At 37.9% G+C, this 25,020-nt stretch overlaps 1 protein-coding gene across 2 annotated transcripts in view; it reads left to right on the plus strand.

Moving 5' to 3' along the window:
• The window catches only part of EML4 (echinoderm microtubule associated protein like 4), a 183,424-nt gene that overhangs the window by 82,069 nt on the left and 76,335 nt on the right, over positions 1–25,020 (plus strand). For both annotated transcript variants that reach the window (XM_011978187.1, XM_011978188.1), the window contains exons 2-3: positions 13,156–13,338; positions 24,519–24,648. In XM_011978187.1, the coding sequence (XP_011833577.1) occupies positions 13,156–13,338; positions 24,519–24,648 (313 nt within the window). The remainder of the gene's footprint in view (positions 1–13,155; positions 13,339–24,518; positions 24,649–25,020) is intronic.

Below are 25,020 nucleotides of genomic sequence, written 5' to 3' on the forward strand. Positions count from 1 at the left end.
CACGCCCGGCTCATTTTTTGTATTTTTTAGTAGAGATGGGGTTTCACCATGTTAGCCAGGATGGTCTCGATCTCCTGACCTCGTGATCCACCCACCTTGGCCTCCCAAAGTGCTGGGATTGCAGGTGTGAGCCACCGCACCCGGCCTGTAAAGACCTTTTGTAAGTATTAATCTGGATCATTTTGCCTCATTCCAGTGTCTTTTATCAGCTTTTGCTGTGAGTTTATCCTTATCTCAATCTCTTCATGTTCACAGCTCTTCATGTTTAGTTTGGTTTAGGTTTCATTCCTTTCACAGTAGTTTTTGGTGCGTGTGTGTTTATAGCAGTCATGTTGTTTATGTTTTATTTTGAGTTCGTTTAAATTTATTAAGTGCAATTGTAAAGCTTAAAAGCAACAAAAAGAGATGAACCACTGATAGTCTTGTTTTGACATTTATCCTCACAAATTTATTCTTTAATTAACTTTAGAAATAGTTATAGGAGAATAAATACATGTTCCTTTCATTGTTACCTGGTTTTACTAAAGATATTCATAATATGAATTTCCTTACACATTGACATTATTTGAAGCATGGGTGGTTTAAAAACTGGACTATCTAACCAGCTCTAAACTGTTGTTATAGGTTTCTTTTTTTTTTAAACGGAGTCTCACTCTGTCACCCAGGCTGGAGTGCGGTGGCACGATCTTGGCTCACTGCAAGCTCCACCTCCCAGGTTCACACCATTCTGCTGCCTCAGCCTCCCAGCAGCTGGGGCTACACGTGCCCGCCACCACAGCCAGCTAATTTTTTTTTTTTGTATTTTTAGTAGAGACAGGGTTTCACCGTGTTAGCCAGGGTTAGCCAGGATGGTCTCAATCTCCTGACCTCGTGATCCGCCTGCCTCAGCCTCCCAAAGTGTTGGGATTACAGGAGTGAGCCACCGCACCCAGCCCTCATTATAGGTATCTTAATACTAGTACTGTAATTAACATTTTCAAACAACTTGGAAAATTAGTTAAGAAAAATGATTCTCATTGTTAATTATATTTGTTAACTTAGCAAAATGTTTATAATAAATCTCAGTATCTTAATATTTTGGTTTTAAAAATCAATAAAAAGTGATAATTCCTTTAGTTTTGTTACAATTCATGTGAGTTTCATTTTATTTTAAATAAAATAAGGAAAAAGGAAATATGACTTGCTACTTTATATACACATTGTTTATTTTATTTCCTACTAGAAAAAATACTTACTTTGGGGACTTGAAGCTCTAAGCTCTAAACTGGTTATTGTTAACCAGTTTAAAGAAGATCAGAAAAGTAGTGCCCAAGGACAGCCAAATAATTGTGGTGAATATTTGTGTAGTGCATTAATTCATGCTTTTCTGTTGCCTAGGGTTTAGCCACTCCTCAAAGCAGCCCAGGTTTTTTGTCTGTATCCTGCCTGCTTTTGCCTGTGTGCTGTGTGCTCGCTCTCCTTCAGTTTGTCCCCTTTTATAAAATAGAGCACTTTCTTTAGTTCAGAGAGCAAAGGGGCAGGAGAAGAACTAAGTTTTATTTGTGCCAGGATAGAAGTAGTTTGTGTGATAGGCCATCTGGACTGAGGATTTTCTCAGAATGTAAAGTATGCTGTGAGATATAGAGAGCTGGGATTTGCTTTGGAACTATCTGGGAAAGTGGTAGGAAAATACACAGAACTGGTTTATATTGCTTACAACATCGGTGGTGAGAATGGAAGACAACTTGCCTGGTCTCGCTTCAGTGTGTGGTTCCTCTACACTTAAGAATTTCTGACCAGGTAACCTATCTCTCCATTCCTGTGAGTTCAGACCTGTCTCACAAACTTGTGACAAAAGAAGTCTGAGGACTTGGGAATGAATCTAGATTCCTTGCTCCCTCCATTAGCCCCCTTCTCCCTGTAAATATATGTGTCAGTAATGTCATAAACATTTGCCTACACACTTGTATAAAGTACTTAAAACTACTTACTTTGTAAACAAATATATTCCTGTTAAGAGGACAGAGTGGGTTTTGCTCAGCTTGTTCTTGTTCTCCGTGAAAAAAGATGGTCATGTATATGAAACAGCAGCTTTTAATGGAAAATAATTTAAAAGTGCCTCTCTTAATACATCAGAAATTGCATAATTAAGCTTGACTTTTGCTTTTGTGAAGTCTAACCAAAAAACTTCATCAAAAACAATTATCTAGGCCAGGCGCTGTGGCTCATGCCTTGTAATCCCAACACTTTGGGAGGCCAAGGTGGTTGGATCACTGGAGACCAGGAGTTCAAGGCCAGCCTGGTCAACTTGGCGAAACCCCATCTCTACTAAAAATACAAAAATTAGCGGGCTGGGCGTGGTGGCTCATGCCTGTAATCCCAGCACTTTGGGAGGCCAAGGTGGGTGGATCACCTGAGTTCAGAAGTTTGAGACAGGCCTGGCCAACATGGTGAAATCCCGTCTCTGTTAAAAATACAAAAGTTAGCCGGGTGTGCTTGGAGGTGCTTGTAATCCCAGCTACTCAGGAGGCTGACACAGGAGAGTCTCTTGAACCTGGGAGGTGGAGGGTGCAGTGAGCCAAGATCACGCCACTGCACTCAGCCTGGGCGACAAGAGCGAAACTCCATCTCAAAAAATATATATATAAAATAGCAGAGCATGGTGGCATGCTCCTGTAATCCCAGCTACTCGGGAGGCTAAGGCGTGAGAATCACTTGAGCTTGGGAGGCAGAGGTTCTAGTGAGCTAAGACCATGACACTGTACTCCAGCCTGGGTGACAGAGCCAGACTGTCTCAAAAAATAAAAAAGCCCAACACTATACACAGTGTGTGGTATTGTTACTAGTTTCTCATGGTCTTCTGTCACGTTAGCTTCTCTAATCGAACCTAATCTGCCATTACCATTCTAACCTAGAACGGCTGCCCAGTGTCTCAGCATAAGTGCTTTAGGAAGGGGAGATCAGAGACTATTTCAAATTTTTTAACAACTTATTTGTTCTTGGGATGATATATCTCATACAATGTAACTTTTTGAAATGAAGGACTTTTTTTTCCATAGGTTTGTAGATAACTAATCTTAGGGTCATACCATTAGGCCTCAAAACTGTCATAAAGACCGACTAGTCTAGTTGTTTTTATGCCACAAAACCCCAGGGTTCTTGGAAATACAACTTCATTTTTGTTTTGGAATTTAATTCACAAAAATGGATTCATTGTTCTCCAAAGAATAAAGTGAGTAAGTCAGTTATGTAGACCAGTTATCCCCTATCCACTTTTACAGAAGAGAAAAATCACTGAACTTCCCTTCCCCTCCCTAAAAAGTATAATACATGTTTTAATCACATAGATGTTCCATTATGTGTGAGTGTCTCACTATCCTATCCTCTGTCATACAACCATCAGAAGTAACTATTGTCATAAATTTTGTGTATATCATTCCCTTGGTTTTTCAGTAGTTTTTTTCTAAACATTGTATTTACTTTTATATGTTTTTGAACTTTATGTAAATTTCACCTGACTTGCTCTTTACATTCATCATGTTCCTGAGATTCAAAATGATGTTGCACATCGCCATAGTTTATTTTTACTATTCTGGTATTCTGTTGGTTGTTAATATCACAATTTATTTACCTATTTTACAATTGATAGATATTTAGGTTGTTTCCAATTTGTTTTTATGATGAACTATGCTGCTGTGAATATTCTTGGACATGTCTTTTGGTGTATGTATGTCTGCAGGAGTTTCTCTAGAACAGAGACTGGGAGACTGCCTGGGAGGCCACCTGTTTTATAAATGAAGTTTTATTGGAACATAGCCACACCCATTCATATGCATATTTATAGCTGTTTTTGTGTTACAAAGGCACATCTGAGTAGTTTGCTGCACAGACTGTGTGGTCTGCAAAGCCTAAAGTATTTAACTATTTTCCCCTTTACAGATAAGTTTGTTGACTTCTACTTTAGGTTTAGGGTAACAGTGAAATTGCTGGGTCATAGGATGTGTGTGTCTTCAGTTTTACTAGATATTGCCAAGGTTTTTTCCCCCCTAAAGTCATTGAAACAGGTCACTTTCTACCAGTAATGTTTGAGAGTTCATATCCCTCCATATCTTTGGGAATACTGGATGTTGTCACACTTTACATTTTTGGCCAGTCTGGTACACATAAGATAGTATTTTGGATGGTTTCAGTTTGTCTTTCCAAGTTTATTAATGAGGTGCTTGAGCCTCATTTTTTGTTTGTTGGCCATTTATGTTTCCTTTTCTATGAGGTATTTAGAAAGACTGGCAAAAGCTTTGATGAACTATGGAATTATTTGTAGTCTCAACCTCCTTGGTCTCAGGTCATCCTCCCACCTCAGCCTCCTAAGTAGCTGGGACTACAGGTGTGTGCCACCATGCCTGGCTAATTTTTGTATTTTTTTGTAGAGACGGGGATGCCATGTTGCCCAGGCTGGTCTCGAACTCCTGAGCTCAAGCAGTCCTCCTCCCTCGGCCTCCCAAAGTTCTGGGATTACGGGCATGAGCTACCATGTCCAGTTTGGATACAAATTTTTATCATTTATATGTGTTACAGCTATCTTTTCCATGTTTATGGATTACTTTCTCTATTATGTCTTTTGGAGACCAAACATCTGAATTCTGTTGTAGTTAAGTATCAATATTTTATGGTTAGTTCTTTTTGTATCTTTTTTAGAACCTTCCTGTTTGTAGGATATGAAGACATTTGCAGTTACTTTCTAAAGATTTTATAATTTTGCCTTTAATTCTTTAATCTTCTCAGATCTTATTTTTGTGTGTGGTAGAGATATGGGCTTTAATATATGGTTCACCCTTGAATAACATGGGGGCTTGGGATGCCAACTCCTTCTCCCCCTCAGTCGAAAATCCCCGTATACTTTTGGTTCCCCAAAAACCTGACTACTGATAGCCTACTATTGACCAGAAGCCTTACTGGTAACAACAAGTTGATTAACACATATTTTGTGTATTACATATATTATATGCTGTACTCTTATAATAAAGTAAGCTAGATAAAGAAAATGTTATTAGGAAAATCATAAGGAAAATTCATGTACTGTTCATTAAATGGAAGTGGATCATCATAAGACCTTCCTGCTCGTCATCTCAACTACTCAACATGAATTTAGTAGGTTGAGGAGGGAGAAGAAGAGAGGTAGGCTTGCATTTTCCTGTTAAGTACTTTAGTATGAATACATTTAAAAAAGTGATTGCTTATTGGTAGTATATAAGTTCAGAGTCAGGAATGATGGTTATGCCAAACAACAACCAGTTGTCCACGTGGGTGTCTGAGATAGTGACACCTTTGCTTTCTGATAGTTCAGTATACACTTTATTTCATGCACAAAATTATTTTTTAAATATTGTATAAGATTACCTTCAGGCATGTATGTAAGACATAAGTGAAACAAATGAATTTTGTGGTTAGAGTTGGATCCCCTCCACAAGATATCTCATTATATATATGCAGATATTCCAAAATCTGAAAAATTTGAGATCTGAAACACTTCTGGTCCCCAGCAATTCAGATAAGCGATACTCAACCTATAATACTTTTTTTTTTTTTTTTTTTTTTTTTTTTTTTTTTTTTTTGAGACGGAGTCTCGCTCTGTCGCCCAGGCTGGAGTGCAGTGGCCGGATCTCGGCTCACTGCAAGCTCCGCCTCCCGGGTTCCCGCCATTCTCCTGCCTCAGCCTCCCGAGTAGCTGGGACTACAGGCGCCCGCCACCTCGCCCGGCTAGTTTTTTGTATTTTTTAGTAGAGACGGGGTTTCACCGTGTTAGCCAGGATGGTCTCGATCTCCTGACCTTGTGATCCGCCCGTCTCGGCCTCCCAAAGTGCTGGGATTACAGGCTTGAGCCACCGAATAGAAGAGGTCTTCATGTTAGAGACTTCTCATATAAACAGTTAAAAAGCTTATTCAGTATCCCATAATGTGGGAAATTAGATTGGAAAGGGAGCATTGCTATGGATAGGCATAGCTAATCCTGACTGCAAAGAGGTAAGGAGAAAAGTAGAAAGAAAGATTAGAAAACCAAAAACGTGGTCTAGTGCAGTGGCTCATGCCTGTAATCCCAGCACTTTGGGAGGCTGAGCAGGGAGGATTGCTTGAGGGTGGGAATTCAAGACCAGCTTGGGCAACATACTGAGACCCCATCTCTACAAAAAAGAAAATCGAAAATGTAATTTTATTGTATTTGTATTTGTATTTATTTATTTATTTATTTTAGCAATAGGGTCTTGCTCTTTTGCCCAGGCTGGAGTGCAGTGATGCAGTTATAGCTCACTGCAGCCTTGAACTGGGCTCAGACAATTCTACTGCCTCAGCCCCTCAACTACAAGCATATGCCACCACAGCTGGATAACTTTTTAAAAATTGTTAGTTATTTATTTTAAAGACAGGGTCTTGCTCTATCATATAGACTGGAGTGCAGTGGCACAATCTTGGCTTACTGCAGCCGTGACCTCTTAGGCTCAAGTGATCCTGCTGCCTTAGGACTGGGACTATAGGCATGTGCTGCCACCCCCTGGCTAATTTTTTTTGTAGAGACAGTCACCCTAGGTTGCTCAGGCTGGTCTTGAACTTCTTGGCTCATGCAATCCTCCTGCCTCAACCTCTCAAAGTGCTGAATTACAGGCCTGAGCCATGGTTCTCAATTATTTAATTAGAAATATAATAGCCTCTAGGGTATCATTTCACCACAATGCTTGCAGCATAGTAATTAATATTCTAAATGAAGACTGAGTCACCAAGAAGTGGTTACATTATGATTGTATGCCCCCACTAAGAAAACAAGACAGTAAGTATTCTGTTTTAGAAAGATACAAAATCAATAAAATCCAAAGATACTAGAATGTGTAGGCATGTCTCATTCTGATATGATGATGTAATACTGGATTGCCAACTTTTGGATATTTATAATAAAACACAATATACTTATCTCTGCAAAGGTGACACATTTCTCAACAGTTCAGAAAATATGATTTCGTGTAATAAAAGCATAATGAATAGCTATAATTGTATTCTTTAAACTGTAATATTTTAAACTTTAAAATATAAAGTGTACGAGTCACATATAAATTTCCTTGTGCTGCTAAAAAGAGACTGACTCATGCCAGTAAATGGATTGGACTGATAGTAAGAGGTTTGTGGATCTCTATTTTCTCTTCATTCTTTACTTTTTCCTTAATGAGTTAAAAAATGCTTGAGAATTCATTTGTATTTCATATTTCAACCTTGAAAGCCGGAAACTATTTTGAGAAGGAGCAAAAATTAAAAAAAAAAAAAAGAGGCAATTACCAAAAATTTTTTAAAGGGAGGGGGATTACTGTTTTTAGCTTATACTCCTACTCTATAAAAAAGGTAGGGATGTATAAGGAAAATGATCTACTTGGATCAAGAAAAGGGAGTGTTAATAGCCCTCAGAAAATATATTCATTTACTGAACAGTTATATCCCTTAGTTTATTGTGAATGAGAATGGTGGTATCTTAGAGATTGGGAGGGAAGAAAAGTAAGAGCAAAGTCTTCAAAATGGAAAGAACAAGAGCAGTGGATTATGTAGAGTCATCAGAGGAAGGAACTCTGACTCCAATTTGCTGTGTGACCATGGGTAACTCACCTGATGTCTCAGAGTCTTAGTTTACTTATTCATAAAATGATGAAAGGGGTTGTTGGACTTTAAGATAGTGTCTTTTCTTGTTTTAGTAATCTATGACAGAAATTTAAGTTATTTGCATTCTGCTTTGTATGTTCCTTATAACATTGGAACACTGTAACTGGAGGAAACTTGTTTTAAGAAGTTAAACTTCAGAAGCAGTGCATTTTACCTTAAAGGGCATAAATTAATACACATTTTTATTGTGAAATTCGAATAATACGAGAATACATACACTGAAAAGCAAAAATTTCTCTTTATTCCCACTTTTCTAATCTCACCTTCCTAGTCAGAGGTAACCCAGTTACCAGTTTGATGTGTGTACTTCACAGCTTCTTTCTGTGTACATTATATATTCATATGTGTGTGTGTGTATACGTTTTTTGTGTTAATTTTTAAAAGTGTGTTTTGGTGTGTGTCTATAAATTATTCAGTACATATTGTTTTGCAGTTTGCTTATTCACTTAAGTCGTCTTGTGGCACTTTCAAATTTTTAGCTTATGCTCCTCTGTTATTTTAAATTATTGCATGATATTCGATGGTATGGACATATCATAGCTTATTTAACCTCATCCTTAGACCTTAGGTCATTTCTAATTTTGTGGCAATGACAAACAGTGCAGTAAAGAACATCACTGTAGGGTGATAACTTATTGAAACCACCCTATATGGCCATGCTGTGCATTATTTCATCTAATCATCCAAAGCCTGAGGTAAGTACCCAGTTCGCATGAGTAAATTACACATGAAGAAAACAGTCACAGAGTTGGTAAATAGCAAACAGATGGCCGGGCACCATGGCTCACACCTGTAATCCCAGCACTTTGGGAGGCGAAGGTGGGCAGATCCCTTGAGGTCAGGAGTTGGAGACCAGGCTGACCAACATGGCAAAACCCCGTATCTACAAAAATAATAATCATAATAAAATTTAGCTGGGTGTGGTGGCACGCACCTCTGTAATCTCCCAGCTGTTCCCAGCCTCAGCTAATCGAGGCTGAGGCAGGACAATCTCTTGAACCCGGGAGGCGGAGGTTACAGTGAGATCACACCACTGCACTCCAGCCTAGTCGACAGAGAGAGTCTCAAAAAAAGAAAAAAGAAAACAGATAGATGTATTTAGTCAGTGTAATACCAGAGTTCATACGCTGTTCTACCACGCTTTTATTGGATTCTCAAAGAAATTCATGCTCCTGAAAGGGTTAAGAGCCAGGATTTTAGACAGGAAGGAATTAGAGCTATGAGGAACTCTGGGGTTCAACTACTATGCTCCGTTACATTGCCATTGCTTGTTGCCTTGGCTATAGTGACCCTGTAATTGATCATCCAAGCCAGGGAACTTGAGAGTGAAAGAGGGGGCATTATGATAATATTTATACTGAGACAGGAGACATACTTGTTCTGGAGAAAGAAACTGAGACACTTGAACATCTTAACCCTAACATGGGCCATCATCACCTTTCACATGGGTTACTACAATAGCCTCCTGTCTGTTCTTGCATTTACTCTTACCCTGTTCCAATCTGTTCTCACGCAGCAACCAAAATGATCTTCCTGAAACAAAAAACTGATTAAATCACTCAATAGTTTTGAAGCCCCTTGCGTGGCTTTGAAAGGATGTATTTGTTTGCTCCTCATGTGATTATTGTTAGGATGCAGCGTGGAATAAAATAAAGGGCATTTAAGTTGAGAGTCAAACGACTTGTCTTTGAGTCTCAGATATCTAGATTAGTTTGGTGACCTTGAGCAAGTTACTTAGTTTCTTGAGCTATTTCCTCCAATATAAAATATAGATAGTGTGTGTAGGGGGGTGTGGGCTGAGGTAATAAATATGAAAGGCACAATGTAAATGCGGGACATTGTTAATGGTTAACTTTGTACGTGTTATGTCCTTTGAAAAATTGTCCTTGTGTCTATCAGTGTTATGCCCTTTGAAAAATTGTTCTTGTGTCTCACAGTGTCTATCAGGGTTTGATAGGAATTTTACAAGCTGAACCACCTTTCTCGTCGCTATCCCAAGTTTCACACAACTTAAAAACCTTAGTCATTTTTTTAAAAATCAAAGTTTGTAAAAGTTTGCTGAAAGTAAAAGATACCAAGTTGGCACTAAAACCTAGCACCCTAACCTTGGCATTATAGTCTGGTGATCTACTAGCTCAGCTGCCCTCCCGGAATAATTAAACAGGTTATATGTTTACAAAAATCATATAAGCGTTTTATCTGTGCTTATAATATGAAGGTATAGCTCATCTTTCATGAATTGAGAACAATTTAGAAAAACATATCCATATAGTTTACTGACTTAATCACGGCCTTTGGTTTACAAATAATGGCTTGCAAAAAGTGAATTTATTAGGTTACATAATTAGCTGGGAGGAATATTGGAGTAGCTCTCAGAATTGAAGGGCCAGGGCTTCAGAGACTAGAACTGGAACACAAGGTAGTTAGAACCACCTTTATTTTTGACAGTCCTAGGGTGACATCTTTGTAGCTGGAGAACAAAGGAGGATGGGCTATAACTCTATCTCTGGAAGATTCAAGAGGGCTTCATTTGGCCTAGCCTGTATCTCATGACTACTACTCCTGTGGTAGTATTAGATTGAGCCATATTAACTCCCTCCCTCCCTCCCTCCCTCCCTCCCTCCCTTCCTTCCTTCCTCCCTTCCTTCCTTCCTTCGTTCGTTTCTGCCTCCCTTCCTTCCTTCCTACCTCCCTTTCTCCTTCTTTCCTTTCCTCCCTCCCTCCCTTCCGTTTTTTCTTTTCTCTTCATTTTTTCTCTTTTCTTTTCTCTTTTCTGTTTTCTCCTCTTTCTGACAGAGTCTTCCTCTTGTCACCCAGGTTTAAGTGCAGTGGTGTGATTAAAGCTCACTGAATCCTTGACTTAAACACATACTTGACTGGGTTTAAGTGATCCTCCCACTTCACTTTCCCGAGTAGCTGGGACTACAAACATGGCCACCATGCCCAGCTAATTTTTTCTGTTTTGGTAGACATGGATTTTCACTGTGTTGCCCAGACTGGTCTCGAACTGCTGGGCTCAAGCGATCCGCCCACCTTGGCCTCCCTAAGTGCTAGAATTACAGTCGTGAGCTGCCGTGCCCAGCTGAAATTTCTAATAGTAATATTTATACAACTGAAAAGGCCATTTTATATGGTTCAGTCTCATAGTATGGAGGGCAGAGGGGAAAGTGAGGCATCATAGATTGACAGCCCTACTAGGAGCAAGAAATATGGTGGAGTTTCACAAAAGACAAGAGGGGCTATTCTTTCTGTCAGAAGAAGGAGAATAGGAAAGCATTCTGGGTAGAAAGAACAGTGACCGTAGTCTAACATACTTACAAAGAATATAGATAAGCTAGAATTCAGCTAGACCACTGTGGACATGAAAAATACTTAAAATATAAAAATTTCTAAGGTGAGAGACTGAATTGTTCTTATTCCTTAAGCATCTCAGAGTTGGACATATCTGCCTTTAAGTAACAAATGTGCTCAAAGCTTTCAAATTCTAACTTTTGTGCTTTGTACATATCCTAAGCGCACCCTCCTTGTAACAATCCTGTTTAAAGATGAAGAAATTAATACTCAAAGAACTAAAATAACTTGCCTAAGATTATGTAACTAGTTAATATGGAATCAGAATTTGAAGTCTAAATTAAAGATGAAACCCAGTTTTCCTTCAAAATCAGTACTTCTCGAAGATAAGATTGTGAGTGAAATACTAGTAAAGACAGAAGAGAGTACATATGTATGCATGGGAGGTCTGGTGCTGTATATGATCTTAAATATGAAATATGAATATTGTTTACTGTTCCATAATGTAATGGTGATAGCTTTGGTTTTTAAATGTTGTGGTGGTGATTTTAACTCAAACTTTGAATTAAATTGTTAAGTTCCATAGCATACTATCTCAGTATGAGAAAAAAACAATACATTCTGCGTTATCGTCTGAATGAGTGAAACATCATTTAAATGATCTCAGTCTGGTCCCAAACAACTCTTACATTAGAAACTAAAACGTCCCCTCAGTGTAAGCCAAGGGTGTTTTTAACACTTAGTTATTTCCCTGAATTTTCCTGCTTCATAAGCTATCGCTTATGAAGCAATAGCGATTAATGTTTCTTTTTTCTTTTTTTTTTGAGACAGGGTCTTGCTGTTTTGCTAGGCTGGAGTGCAGTGGCGTGATCTCGGCTCACTGCAGCCTCTGCCTCCCGGGTTCAAGTGATTCTCCTGCCTCAGCCTCCCGAGTAACTGGGACTACAGGCTCATGCCACCATGCCCGACTAATTTTTTGTATTTTAGTAGAGATGGGGTTTCACCTTGTTGGCCCAGATGGTCTCAATCTCCTGACCTCGTAATCTGCCCGCCTGGGCCTCCCAAAGTGCTGGGATTACAGGCGTGAGCCACCGCACCCAGCCAGCGATTGATGTTTCTATATGTTTAGATTCTGATTGACCCAACAAATACAGTAGTATAAAGTTACGTATTGCTGTGGTATAGCTAAGCCTTATTTGAATAGTCTTTCTCTTGTTGCTGTTACATAACCTAAGGCAAATATTAAGTATGTACTTCATAAAAACCTTTTTTTAAGAGAGGTCGTGGTGTTAGGTGGAGAGAAGGAGCAGCGAAAAGTCTTTTGTTAATTACATAGCAATACTGACTTCTGTGGGGTGTGGGAGAGTATAATAGTACAGTAAAGAGTAAAGTAGTAAAGAATGCTTCTTCATCGTTGTTGGTTAAAGTGATAGACTCCCTATCTGATACATAAAGCCAAACAGAAGTGATTTATATGCCTTTTCTGTTTTCATGGAGAACTGTGATAATAATGGTGTAATTAAGAAAGGTTGGATAGTTTGCTGTCTTGCAAGTTTCCTGATGTCTACAAGATGATGTAGTTAGGGAGCATTTTCCTGAGAAAACCAATTAAGATGATGTTATAAAAATAGGGGGAATTTGACCTTGGGGAAGATTTTCACCATTTTAATTATTTGTCAAATTTATTAACTTATTTTAAATTAAGATAGCTATGAAAATCTTTATGGAAGGTTCATATGTGTCAACATGATGGGATGTTATGGGTTTTTTGTTTTGAAATTTTCTCATCTTTTTTTTTTTTTGAGACAGAGTCTTGCTGTGTTGCCCAGACTAGAGTGCAGTGGCACAATCTGGGCTCACTGCAACCTCCGCCTCCAGGGTTCACGTGATTCTTGTGCCTCAGCCTCCCGCATAGCTGGGATTACAGAAGTGCACCATCATGCCCAGCTAATTTTTTGTATTGTTAGTAGAGACGAGGTTTCACCACGTTGGCCAGGCTGGTCTCCAACTCCTGACCTCAAGTGATCTGCCCGCCTTGGCCCCTCAAAGTGCTGAAATTACAGGCACGAGCCACTTCACCTAGCCAGAGTTCTTCTCATCTTTTGTAAGTCTTATCTGGGATAGTTTTTCTTATCAGAAATTATTTCTCAAGAAGTTTACTTTGATAATATTCCATATTTTATTTTATAGATGATAGTATTTCTGCTGCAAGTACTTCTGATGTTCAAGATCGCCTGTCAGCTCTTGAGTCACGAGTTCAGCAACAAGAAGACGAAATCACTGTGCTAAAGGCAGCTTTGGCTGATGTTTTGAGGCGTCTTGCAATCTCTGAAGATCATGTGGCCTCAGTGAAAAAATCAGTCTCAAGTAAAGGTAATTGTGTTGTAAAGTTAAGAAGAGTCTTGCTTTTTGCAGTATTTTCTTTGAAAGTTGAAGTTGGAAATATAAAACTAGTTTCTTATGTTAATTACTGGTGATTATGGTTTGTTTTCCATTTCCTTTTTTTTAATTCCCAAAAAGTTGTGAAAGTTTATTCTTTATTATTTAAAATAAAGAATTTTTGCGTAATCCACTGATTATACTTACAGGTTTTTTATGTTACAGTATTTGTGTTAGGTTAGTGTCTTCTAACTAGTTGATAAGTTTACTGAGGGCAGGAGCTGAATCATTATTTTGTGTCTCATTTCATATTGAACCTAACTGGTAGGCACTCATGTGTTTTTAAAATTAATTCTGTTGTCAATACAGAAACATAATTAAAATCATTATAGTTTAAATAGCTTTATTCTGAACCCTCTGTGGTAGTCAGCAGAATCGTGAAAAAATTAATTTAAGCTTTGACGCTTACTAGCCCAGTATAATGGGACTTTTAACTTTTCAGTATTGGGAGTTTTCAAGGTTGAGAGAAACAGTCATCAAGACCCTGTTGCTCTGAGTTTGGAGCAGATGTAGTGTACCTTTTGCCTTCCTACAACCACCAAGAAAGAATTTTATCATTCTTTCACATAAATCAAGTATTTGAACATATCATTTGATGTCTCTTGCTGATTTATTGGTAGAGTAGATGGGAATTGGCATTATTATGCCCAATTTGGGCATGGGAAAAGTGAGAACATTTATTGGCTTGCCTTCCTACTTCAATAAGTCCATGTAAATTATTAACCTAGGGAGGAGTTTTATATAACTCCCAAATTCTAGCCGAATAGGAGATAGTACAGTCAGCCCACCAGCAAATGAGAAGCAGATTTAGAAGAAAGATTGTGAATTCAGTTTCTGAATGTTGTTTGGGGTGTGTATGGTATGTAGAGATACATATTGGTAGCTGAATTACATATGGATCTAGTGCTCATGTTAGTTTTGGCTAGCAACAAGAATTTGGGAATGTTCCTCTTATGGATGATAGTTGAAGCCATAGAGGATGTAAAATGAGAAGGCAGTTCGGGATAGTTCCATTGGGAGCTCCAACATTTCAGCATAGCACAAAAAGTGATGCACATTGCCAGCTGCTACAGAGATGTCAGATAAAACAAAGACTGAGAGATGACCTTTGGACTGGGCATTTACAGCAATGTTAGAAACCTCTCCAAAAGCAATTTTAGTGGAGTAATAGAACTGCAAATCAAATACCAGTATTTTGAGAAGCAGCAATTTAGGAGAATTGTAGAATTGAGAGCAACAAATATAGCCGCTCTCAAAAAATTCACCTGAGTGGAGGAAGGTAGTAATAACTAGGAGAGGATGCTATATTGAAGGCCAATTTTAATTACTTTTAAAAATTTGTTAAAAATACATGATAGACTTGAGTGCAAAGATAGGTTGAGGACAAAAAGGCAGCAGAGAGGAAGACCAATATGGAGAAATAAAGTGGTAATTGATGAGGCAAGTATCCTGAGAATTTGAGAAGGGATCTTAGAGCAGGTGAGAAGCTATTAGTCTTAAACAGAAGAGTACTACTTCTAAGATAGAATGAATAGATACAACTGAGTGGAGGTTGATACATATTCACAGTTGTCAGGGTTGGAAGTTTTAGTCCTTATCACTGTCTCCTGAGAACTACAACTTCTAGATGTGATAACTGTGAATATACATTGAGACACTGATAATCTTTAGGCAGAAAGATAGGTCATCAGTGGTAGAAAAAAAGGGAATACATGTTTGGAGTGGTTAAAGCTGAGAATGGAAGACCGTAGACTTTTGAAAGAGATGCTGAAAGACCCTGAGGGTGTGGAGACGGGAAACTTATTGTGGAGGAAAGGTGAGTATCATTCTGCCCAGTTTTGTGATTCCCACTCTTTTCCCTCTCAGCCTCATGTACTCTGGGTCTGTGTATTTACAGTGGAGAGTTAGGTGGAAGATAGGATTGATCTTTTTCGTTAGTGGTAGTAAGATAAATATGTCAATGACAAAGGATAAGGGACCTGAGGGTTTGGCAAAAGACTTGATGGAAACCACTTTGACTAATTGTGTTAAATTATGCTTGCTTGCTTGCTTGATTTGTTTACTTTTTAGAGACCCAACTTTGAGGACCGCCAAGATCAAGCCAGAAAAAAGTTTTGTTTGGTTATAAATTGATTTTTATAGGGGGCTTTTGGAATTTTAGAGTAGAATAAGGAGCTAGATCAGTTAATGTATATGGGCTTTATAGGGAATATCAGCTTTGTGTAGAGAGGGAAGAACAAGTTTCCTGTATATAATATACAGACTCAGAACCCCGGGGGTACATATAAATATTTTAAAACCTATAATACGGGAGGCTGAGGCAGGAGAATGGCGTGAACCCGGGAGGCGAAGCTTGCAGTGAGCTGAGATTGCGCCACTGCACTCCAGCCTGGGTGACAGAGCGAGACTCCGTCTCAAAAAAAAAAAAAAATTAAAACCTATAATAGAAAATGATAATGATGTTTGATTGCTATTCACATTTTTAAAAGCTTATTTTAAGTAGTTTAGATTTTTTTTTTTTACTTTTTTAAGAGACACAGTCTTACTCTGTCACCCAGGCTCACTGTAACCTCAAACTCCTGGGCACAAGTGATCCTCCTTCCTCAGCCTCTGGAGTAGCTAGGACTACAGGTGTACACCACCACACCCTGCTAAAATCTTTTCTTTTTTTGTACAGGTGGAATCTCGCTATGTTGCCCAGGCTGGTCTCAAACTCCTGGGCTCAAGTAATCTGCCTTGGTCTCCAAAGTCTTTTTAATATGCTGAAACAACAGTACGTTATAGTTTTATGTAAATTGAGAAAAATTTTAAAGATATTTTCTCTCATATTGTATCTACTAAGGTATTTCAGTAAAGAAAATTCTGAAATATTTTAAAGAAATTTAAAAATTGCTTTTTTTCCAGCGTATACACAAATATTTTATATGACCCATGAGTTATTTAGCACCTACTTCTCAATGTCATGAAATATAAATACAGTTAACTAGCTATAATTCCTATTCCCCAGGAACTTACTTTTTGTAAGTTGTCGTTTCTGGTGCTTTTCTAATTATCCTTAGTTATAATTCCTGTGTCTCTAAAGTGAGTCTAGGATCAGTTTTGTTAATGGCTCTTTAGTGAAGGATTACCTACTTCTGGAGCCACAGAACCATCTCTGTGGGACTTTTTCTTTTCACATAACACTAACTCTTAATTCTTTTTAATAACCTTATTAATTACAGAGAGGTTTTTTTTCCAGTTGATTTTAAAATTATACTTCGTAATTAACTTTGACTGCTATTTTATAATATGCTAAGGTGGTTCACTCTTTGAGTTACTCTGTTGCCTGGGACACAGGCAAGTCTATGAAATGGATTGATGGGGGTATTGATTAATAATTTGAGAAAATAATTATTTCATAGATGAGAATAATTCATGTTAATAATTATTATATTTCCCTTTAATGGAAAAATACGTCCAACTAATTATGTTTCCAATATTGATATTAAGACATTGAGAGAAATACATATGTAAAGTTTCATAATGTTATTGGCAACTCTGAACAGCTTTATCTTGGAGTTTATATATAGCATATTGTTGAAAGCAATTGGAATTTAAGTGACTCTTCACTATTGACATTTGTGTACAGCCTAAAATAGATCATCTCAGTTTTGATATTAAACAAGGTTAATAAGTTAGTGGTAAGAAAATTTGGAATAAATATTTTAAGCAAAGTATTTTCAAATAAGTGAAGTTTTTCATAACATTAAAAATGAAATTATCTTGTAGGGATTTGTATTTTTTCTTTAAAAAGTAAAGTCATTTTTTATATTATAGACAGTTTTATATGTGATTTTTTTTTTAGCCCCTTGTGAAATTAGAATTTATAGTATTGAATATCACATAAATTATTGACAGGAAAATGATCATTATCATCTTAAGGTGTTTACATTTTCTAGAGGATTTTTCTTTAGAGGTCAAATTAAATTCCTATGGATAAATAGGATAGAACCCTTTTATGAAGCTGTGATTCAAAGGACAGGTCAACTTCCCTATTACTGAAGACAGCTGTTGTATGATTTTGCTAGATGGTGGTGATATGGGAAGGACATAAGTTGTCATCAGATATGACCAAAAGTAAATGTTAATGATGTGTGTGCTAAGGGCTTAATGAAATTCTGCTATGTTGCTTCATAGTAGTATTGCCATTCAGTAAATACCAAAATCAGAAACACACCTAACCTTTAAATATATTTCGTTGTCTTAGTTTATCTTCTGCAGTGTGCCAGCAGTATTTAAAGCTAAGACCCATTTTTTTCTTGAGTAAATTACACAGGGTATTTGACTGAGGTAGAAAATTTTCCCATGAGTTTTTAAGGTGGCCAGTCACTTAAATTTTTCATATACTTTCTCCTCTGTCAGAGAATTCTTTCCTTTTGACAGCATATGTTCGTAATATATGCACCAGTTGCAGCTGAATCCTTGCCAAAAGAAAAAAAAATTACCTGTACTTCGGAGCAAAAGGGAAGGTCCAGAGAACACTGGAAGTTTTAGCTGCCAAGAAGACAAATTATGTCACAGCTGGTGCCTGGGAAACTCATTAGGACGTCTTGAGGTGACCAGATGAATGTAATTTGAGAACACAGCCCAGTGGCACTATGTGAAGACAAGCTGTTAGTACACAATGATACAGAAGTTAAAAAGTTAAATTTATCTGAAGGTGGCAGTCAGTCATTTAAATCAGGAAACTGCTGGTTAAGCCAAAGTACAAAGCACTGTAATTGCCACTTGAGAAATGAAAGAACCCAAAGGCAAAATTGAAATGTAGGGGTAGATTCTCCAATAGAAACATTGCTAATTATGTAAAATCTGGGATACTCTAAAGGCACAGATCTGTATCATTCAGCTCCTGGCCCAAATAACATTTGGGAGGATTCAGGGATTATCATAGGTTTCCTGTAAACGTTGTTGATAAGCACGCTACATCCATCAGCTTAGGAAGGTATGAATTGCCTTGGTGGGACCCTTACACTAAAATGACTGGTAACTGTGGAAGGGGATGAGGGAGTGTCTCGTTATTTTTTGTGTAGAAGTATAGTCATGCATCACTTAACAGGGATACATTCTGAGAAATGCATCATTGGGCAATTTTTTCCTTGTTTGAGCATTATAGGGTATACTTACACAAACCTAGATGGTATAGCATAGTATGCATTTAGGCTGTATGGCATAGCCCAGTGGTCCCCAACTTTTTTGGCACCAGGGACTGGTTTCATGGAAGACCATTTTTCTACAGACTGGGGTGGGTGGGGGGAGGTGTTGGGATCATTCAAGCATATTACATTTGTTGTTCTATTCTTATTACGTAGTAATATATAATGAAATAATTATACAACTCACCATAATGTAGAATCAGTGGGAGCCCTGAGTTTGTTTTCCTACAACTAGATGGTCCCATCTTGGGGTGATGGGAGACAGTGATAGATCATCAGGCATTAAATTCTCATAAGAGCATGTAACCTAGATCCCTCACATGCACAGTTCACAATAGGATTTGCTTTCCTATGAGAATTCAATACCGCCTCTGATCTGACAGGAGGCTAAGCTCAGGTGGTAATGCAAGTGATAGCGAGCAGCTGTAAATACAGATGAAGCTTCACTCGCTGACTTCTCACCTCTTGCTGTCCGGCCTGGTTTCTAACAGGCCACGAAGGTACCAGTCTGTGGCCCAGGGGTTGGGGACCCCTGGTATAGTCTGTTGCTCCTAGGTTACATAGGCAGCTGTAACACAATGGTAAGTATATGTATATCTAACAAACCTAAACATAGAAAAGATACAGTAAAAATACGGTATTTGAATCTTTTTGGACCACTGTTGTATATGCAGTCCATCGTGGAACAAGACGTCATTATGCAGTGCATGACTGTATATTGGCAGGTATTGCCTCAGACCAGGTAGCAATTACCGTTTGCAGTGTGCCATTTCTATATGAGAGTCAAATGCTTCTTTGTCATTTCCACTCAAAATGTACTCTTAAGTAGTGGTCACAAGTTGAAAGGCCTAAGGGTACATCTTCCTGTGAAATAAGAGGAAGGCAGAAGTATACAGATAAAATTCCAAATGGAGAAGATAGAATTTGAGTATCACATAAATTATTGACAGGAAAATGATCATTATCATCTTAAGGTGTTTACATTTTCTAGAGGATTTTTCTTTAGAGGTCAAATTAAATTCCTATGGATAAATAGGGTGGAACCCTTTTATGAAGCTGTGGTACATGTAGTCTTCAGTCTTCTCAAAGAATAAAGCAAGAGTAATCAGCCAATTGAGAAAAGGGACAAAGAGCTTAAAAATGAGGGGTGGAAAAAGTATACAGTTGGAGCTATGAGGCATGTGATAGAGAATTCGAGATAAATAAAAAATTTGGAATATCAACTAGACTATCTCTACCGTTCTTCTGATCAAAACTGTAGCCATCTTAAAGGCCTCAGAAATTATTTTCTGAAAATGATCTATTTTTTGTCACGTTTTGGAATTGTTTTAAATTTTTATTTGTACATCTCTTTTGGCATATATATTCATTGCTCCCACTAGATCATACACTATTTGTAAGAGGTCACTAACGTAGTCATCCCAAGGCTAGCTGAGAAACAATACATTGTTTGTAAATTGAATGTCAGAAGAAGTTAGTTATAGAAACAGGAAGTTGTGATAAAATTACAGTTTTAGAGAGACAGGTTGGGATAGATGCAAGAATAAGATAATACGTACCAGAGTAGCAAGAAGGATTTCAGATTTTGAGCTTTGGAATATGCAGCAGTTCTTAGTGATAACTTTACTCTGTTAGTCTACAGTACACCGAAATTTATTTGTATTTAGGAACTTTCAGGCTAAGATGTCAGTAAGGTCATATACTTGAGTCTGCCATTAAGGGTTGTAAACTATAGTGATTAGCATTCTCATGTCATGATCAAGTATAAAAGTTTTTATTGACCTTCATCCTGGCGTTATGATGGTTTCCACCATGATTCTTAAAACTTCCTTCACTTTTTCATTCACGCTACCTAGCTCTTGGTCCTCACCATCTTATTCTCAGACCACTGCCCTGAAATCAGTTCTTCACATGGCTACCAGAGGGTATTCTCTAAAATGTAAATTGAACTCTCTTTTTCAGCTTAAAACCCTTTAGTGATTCTTCATTCTCTATAAATAAAGTTTGCATCATCTGAATGCTACTTACCTCTTGTCTCTGAACTATCCCCTTTCATTCTACATCCTGGCCACATCAAGGAGCTTTTTGTCTCCCATTAACAACCACTCAATGCCACAAATACATACACTCACTTTGCTGTTAGAGTGTTTCTGTTGCTTTACACATACTGCAGTAGATCCAAGTATCTTATCACCACCCTTTCGGTTGTCTATTTCTTTCTTATTCTTTAAGGTCTTATTGTGTATTTTTTCAAGGAAGCCTTCCTTGAGCTCTGTGTCCGTAATCCTTACGGAATTATGTGTCCTTTCTTTGTACTTCCATGATACTCCATTGATATATCTCTATTACTGTACTTACCAGATGTTTTCATTGCCGATGTGATTCTCCTTGAAGATTTTGAATTCCTTGATGTCAGCAACCGCCTTGTATACCTTTGTAAACATAAGACTAGGATTATAATTGGTCCTGAGTAAATATTTGATTGGTGCATGGATGATGAATACATAACAGTTTAGGCAAGCAGAGGTGACTAGCGTATGCCGGAGAGAAGGATCATCCAGGTGCAGAAATGCAGAAGAGTAAAAAGTACTTAGTTTAGGAATTCAAAATAAACTGAAGCACAGGGTGTGAGATTGGGAGTTTCAAGAAATGAAGATAGACTGGTAGGGCCCATAGTGGAAGGTTTTCTTACACCTTTTTAGGGAATTTAGTTTTCATCCTGAAGGTAGTGGAGAGCCACTAAAGAATCTTAAGCTGAGGACTGACAGGCAGATTTATAGTAATCAGTCCAAGATGCCTATGTTTTTGACATTTTTAACATCCCTGAAATTACAGTGCATATTACAATTGATGATGTCTTATAGGTCTAATAGGAAATACTTCTTTCTAATGGTACTTAAAATGATGGGGCATATTATAGTTCGTGGCATTAAATTTAAAGATACATAGCATGTGTTAGGTCATTCTGGCACAGTGTAGCAATGCCATAGTGTAGGGTAAAACTGCAAGAAGAGAGACTCAAGATAAACTCAGCATAATCCAGAAGAGAAATTTGGTGGTGAAGTTGCATCCATTTAGTTGTTTTGGTATTAAGTACTTTCTGTGTGCTAGGCAGAGTGCTCAAGTTATTTCAACCCTAATTCAAGAGTCATTAGAGTCATATGCCAGGGGAAAAAAAGACAAAAAAACAAAAATACTTTGACTCTTATCTCACACCATAAACAAAAATTAAATCAAAATGGATCATAGACCTCAATGTAAGGGCTAAAACTTATATAAGAAAGATCTTAGTGACCTTGAGTTTGACAAAGATTTCATAAGTAGCACACAAACAAGCACAGACTATAAGAGAAAAATCAATTAATTGAATTTCATCAAAATGTAAGAATCTTGTTCTTTCAAAAACTGTTTTGAAAATAAAAGGGCAAGCTACAGAATAAGAGAAAATATTTGCCAGACATGTATTTGTCAGAGGACTTTTATGTAGAATATTTGAAGAACTTGTATGCCTCAGTTATTAAGAAGAAAGCCCGTTCTTAAAGTGGGCAAAATGTTTGAGCAATTGAAGTTGATATGCCATTTGAGGCATTGGTAAAAGAATGGTAAAAATGCCTGTAATTAGTGGCCGGGCACAGTGGCTCATGCCTGTAATCCCAGCACTTTGGGAGTCTGAGACAGGTGGATTGCTTGAACCTAAGTTAGAGACCAGCCTGGGCAATGTGGCAAAACCCTGTCTTTACAAAAAAAAATGCAAAAATTAGCCAGACGTGGTGGTGTGCACCTGTAGTCACAGCTGCTCATGAGGCTGGGGTAGACAGATGGATTGCGCCCTTGGAGGCTGTGGCAGCACTGAGCCATGATTGTGCCATGACACTTCAGCCTGGGCAACAGAGCGAGACCCTGTCTCAAAAAAAAAAAAAAAAAAGACTAGGAAAGAAGAATAAACTAAATCCAAGGCTTAGCAGAGGAAAGGAAATAAAGATTAGAGCAAAGTAAATGAAGTAGGGAATAGAAAAACAATAGAATCAATGAAACCAAAACTCAATGAGGTAACACTTAATACCCTTTTGAGTTTTTTTAACCTGAAAATAACAAGTGTTGGCAAGAATATGGTGACATTGGAACCCTTGTACATTGCTGGTGGAATTGTAAAATGGTGCAGCCACTGTATTTGGCAGTTCCTCAAGAGTTGCACATACAACAACAATGTGGCTCAGCAGTTCCGCTCCTAGGTATATACTCAAAATAATTGAAAACAGGTGTTCATATGAAAATTTTTACACAAATGTTTATGGCAGCACTATTCCCATTAGCCAAAAGGGGAAGGTGGAAACAATCCAGATGATCATCAACAGATGAAAAACAAAATATATCTATACAATGGAATATTTTTCAGTCATAAAAAAGAATGAAATATACGTGCTACAACATGGTGAACCTTGAAAACATTGTACTATATAAAAGAAGCCAAACAAGGTATGGCTTCTTTGGAGGGTGGGGTGTGGGGGGGAAGTGACCGCTTAATGGAGTGAGACCTAGTCTTGCTCTTTGGCCCAGGCTGGAGTGCAGTGTGGCGCGATCTCCGCTTACTGCAAGTGCCGCCTCGTGGGTTCGCGCCATTCTGCTGCCTCAGCCTCCCGAGTAACTGGGACTACAGGTGCCTGCCACCACGCCTGGCTAATTTTTTGTATTTTTAGTAGAGATGGGGTTTCACTGTGTTAATCAGGATGGTCTCAATCTCCTGACTTCGTGATCCACCCACCTGGGCCTCCCAAAGTGCTGGGATTATAGGCTGAGCCACCGCGCCTGGCCAGTGGATACGTGGTTTCTATTTGGGGTGATGAAAATATTCTGGAACTTGGTAGTGGTGATGGTTGCACAACATTGTGAATATACTAATTGTCACTGAATTGTACATTTGTAAATGGTTAAAATGATAAATTTTGGGACTATTTTATCACAGTTTTTAAAAAGCTACTGATAAAACAATAACTTGTTTGACATATTAGAACTAAATCTAATGACCAGTGATATTTGCATAATTTGGGGGTTAATATAACTTACATGTAAAAAAATATTTCTTAAGAGGTTTCAAAAATAAATGCAGCAGGTCTTCTTCTTCCTGTCTTCTAATTCATTCAATCTAATGTAGGACTTAGGAATCTATATTAAGGAAGCATGTTAGGTGATTATGATACAAATGACCTCCAACATCTTATTCTTGACAAAAATGCAGTGTTATACCACCATGTGTAGAACTTCTTAAGGTACCAGATATTACTTGTGTGCACATGAGAAAACTGAGTCCAAAAATTAAAAAATAAAAATGTTATCTATTTCCAAATCTTTACTTGACTCTTAGTATAGACAGGACTGTTTTATCTTGTGATGTTGTGTGTTCTGACCATGCCAATATACCAATCACACATTTATTCCACTCCTTGTACTGTGTAAGTTAAAGGAGAGGTTAACTTTATATACTTATGCTTTATTTATATGGAGTAACAGTCTAGAATTTAATATTTATGGTTTCTAGAATTTAAAATTTATGATTTTAACAAACAAGCTGTTTTTGAAGATTGATGGCATGGGATTTATGGTTTACTTGAGGCACGCATTTGAATCATGTGTTATAAGGCTGCTGTGTGTGGTAAAGCAAACCATTTAGCTAAGAGAACTAGCCCAACTGTGTTTTAGTAAATTAGTATGGCTTTCCTATAGGTCTGTTTTGATGGGATTAAGTCTTGAGACAATATCATGTGCTGCATACCAGGGGGGCATTCTGCGCAAAAGTTATAAACAATAATGTACTTAATTTTTTTTCCACCATCCCCTCCTTCCAAATGGACTTAATTTTAAAACTTAGATCTTTGAGGAATATATTCAAATTTGATATAATTTTTTTTCCTTAATTATCTTTAGGCCAACCAAGCCCTCGAGCAGCTATTCCCATGTCCTGTATAACCAATGGAAGTGGTGCAAACAGAAAACCAAGTCATACCAGCACTGTCTCAATTGCAGGAAAAGAAACTCTTTCATCTGCTGCTAAAAGGTACCCATTTGTGAAGGGGGGAAAACTAACATTGCAAAATTGTCTGAATGTGGTAGAGGTCTACCTTTAGAAAGAATATGAAATAGAGCTGTTTGAATTCAAATGAGCATGTCCTTTGAATTCTTAAACTGTGAAAGTAGAGACGTTTAGCCTGTGCTCACTCAGCTTGCACTCATCATACCTCTCAAGTTGTTTGAGGAAGCTTTCCTTTCTCACTAAGAAAGAAAGCAGTTTCATTTCCTGGTTTGGTTTGTTTCTTTTTAACAAGTATTTGTTGGCCAGGCGCGGTGGCTCAAGCCTGTAATCCCAGCACTTTGGGAGGCCGAGACGGGCAGATCACGAGGTCAGGAGATCGAGACCATCCTGGCTAAC

The sequence above is a fragment of the Mandrillus leucophaeus genome, unplaced genomic scaffold (assembly GCF_000951045.1).
Source record: "Mandrillus leucophaeus isolate KB7577 unplaced genomic scaffold, Mleu.le_1.0 Scaffold190, whole genome shotgun sequence".
Taxonomy (NCBI): Eukaryota; Metazoa; Chordata; class Mammalia; order Primates; family Cercopithecidae; genus Mandrillus; species Mandrillus leucophaeus.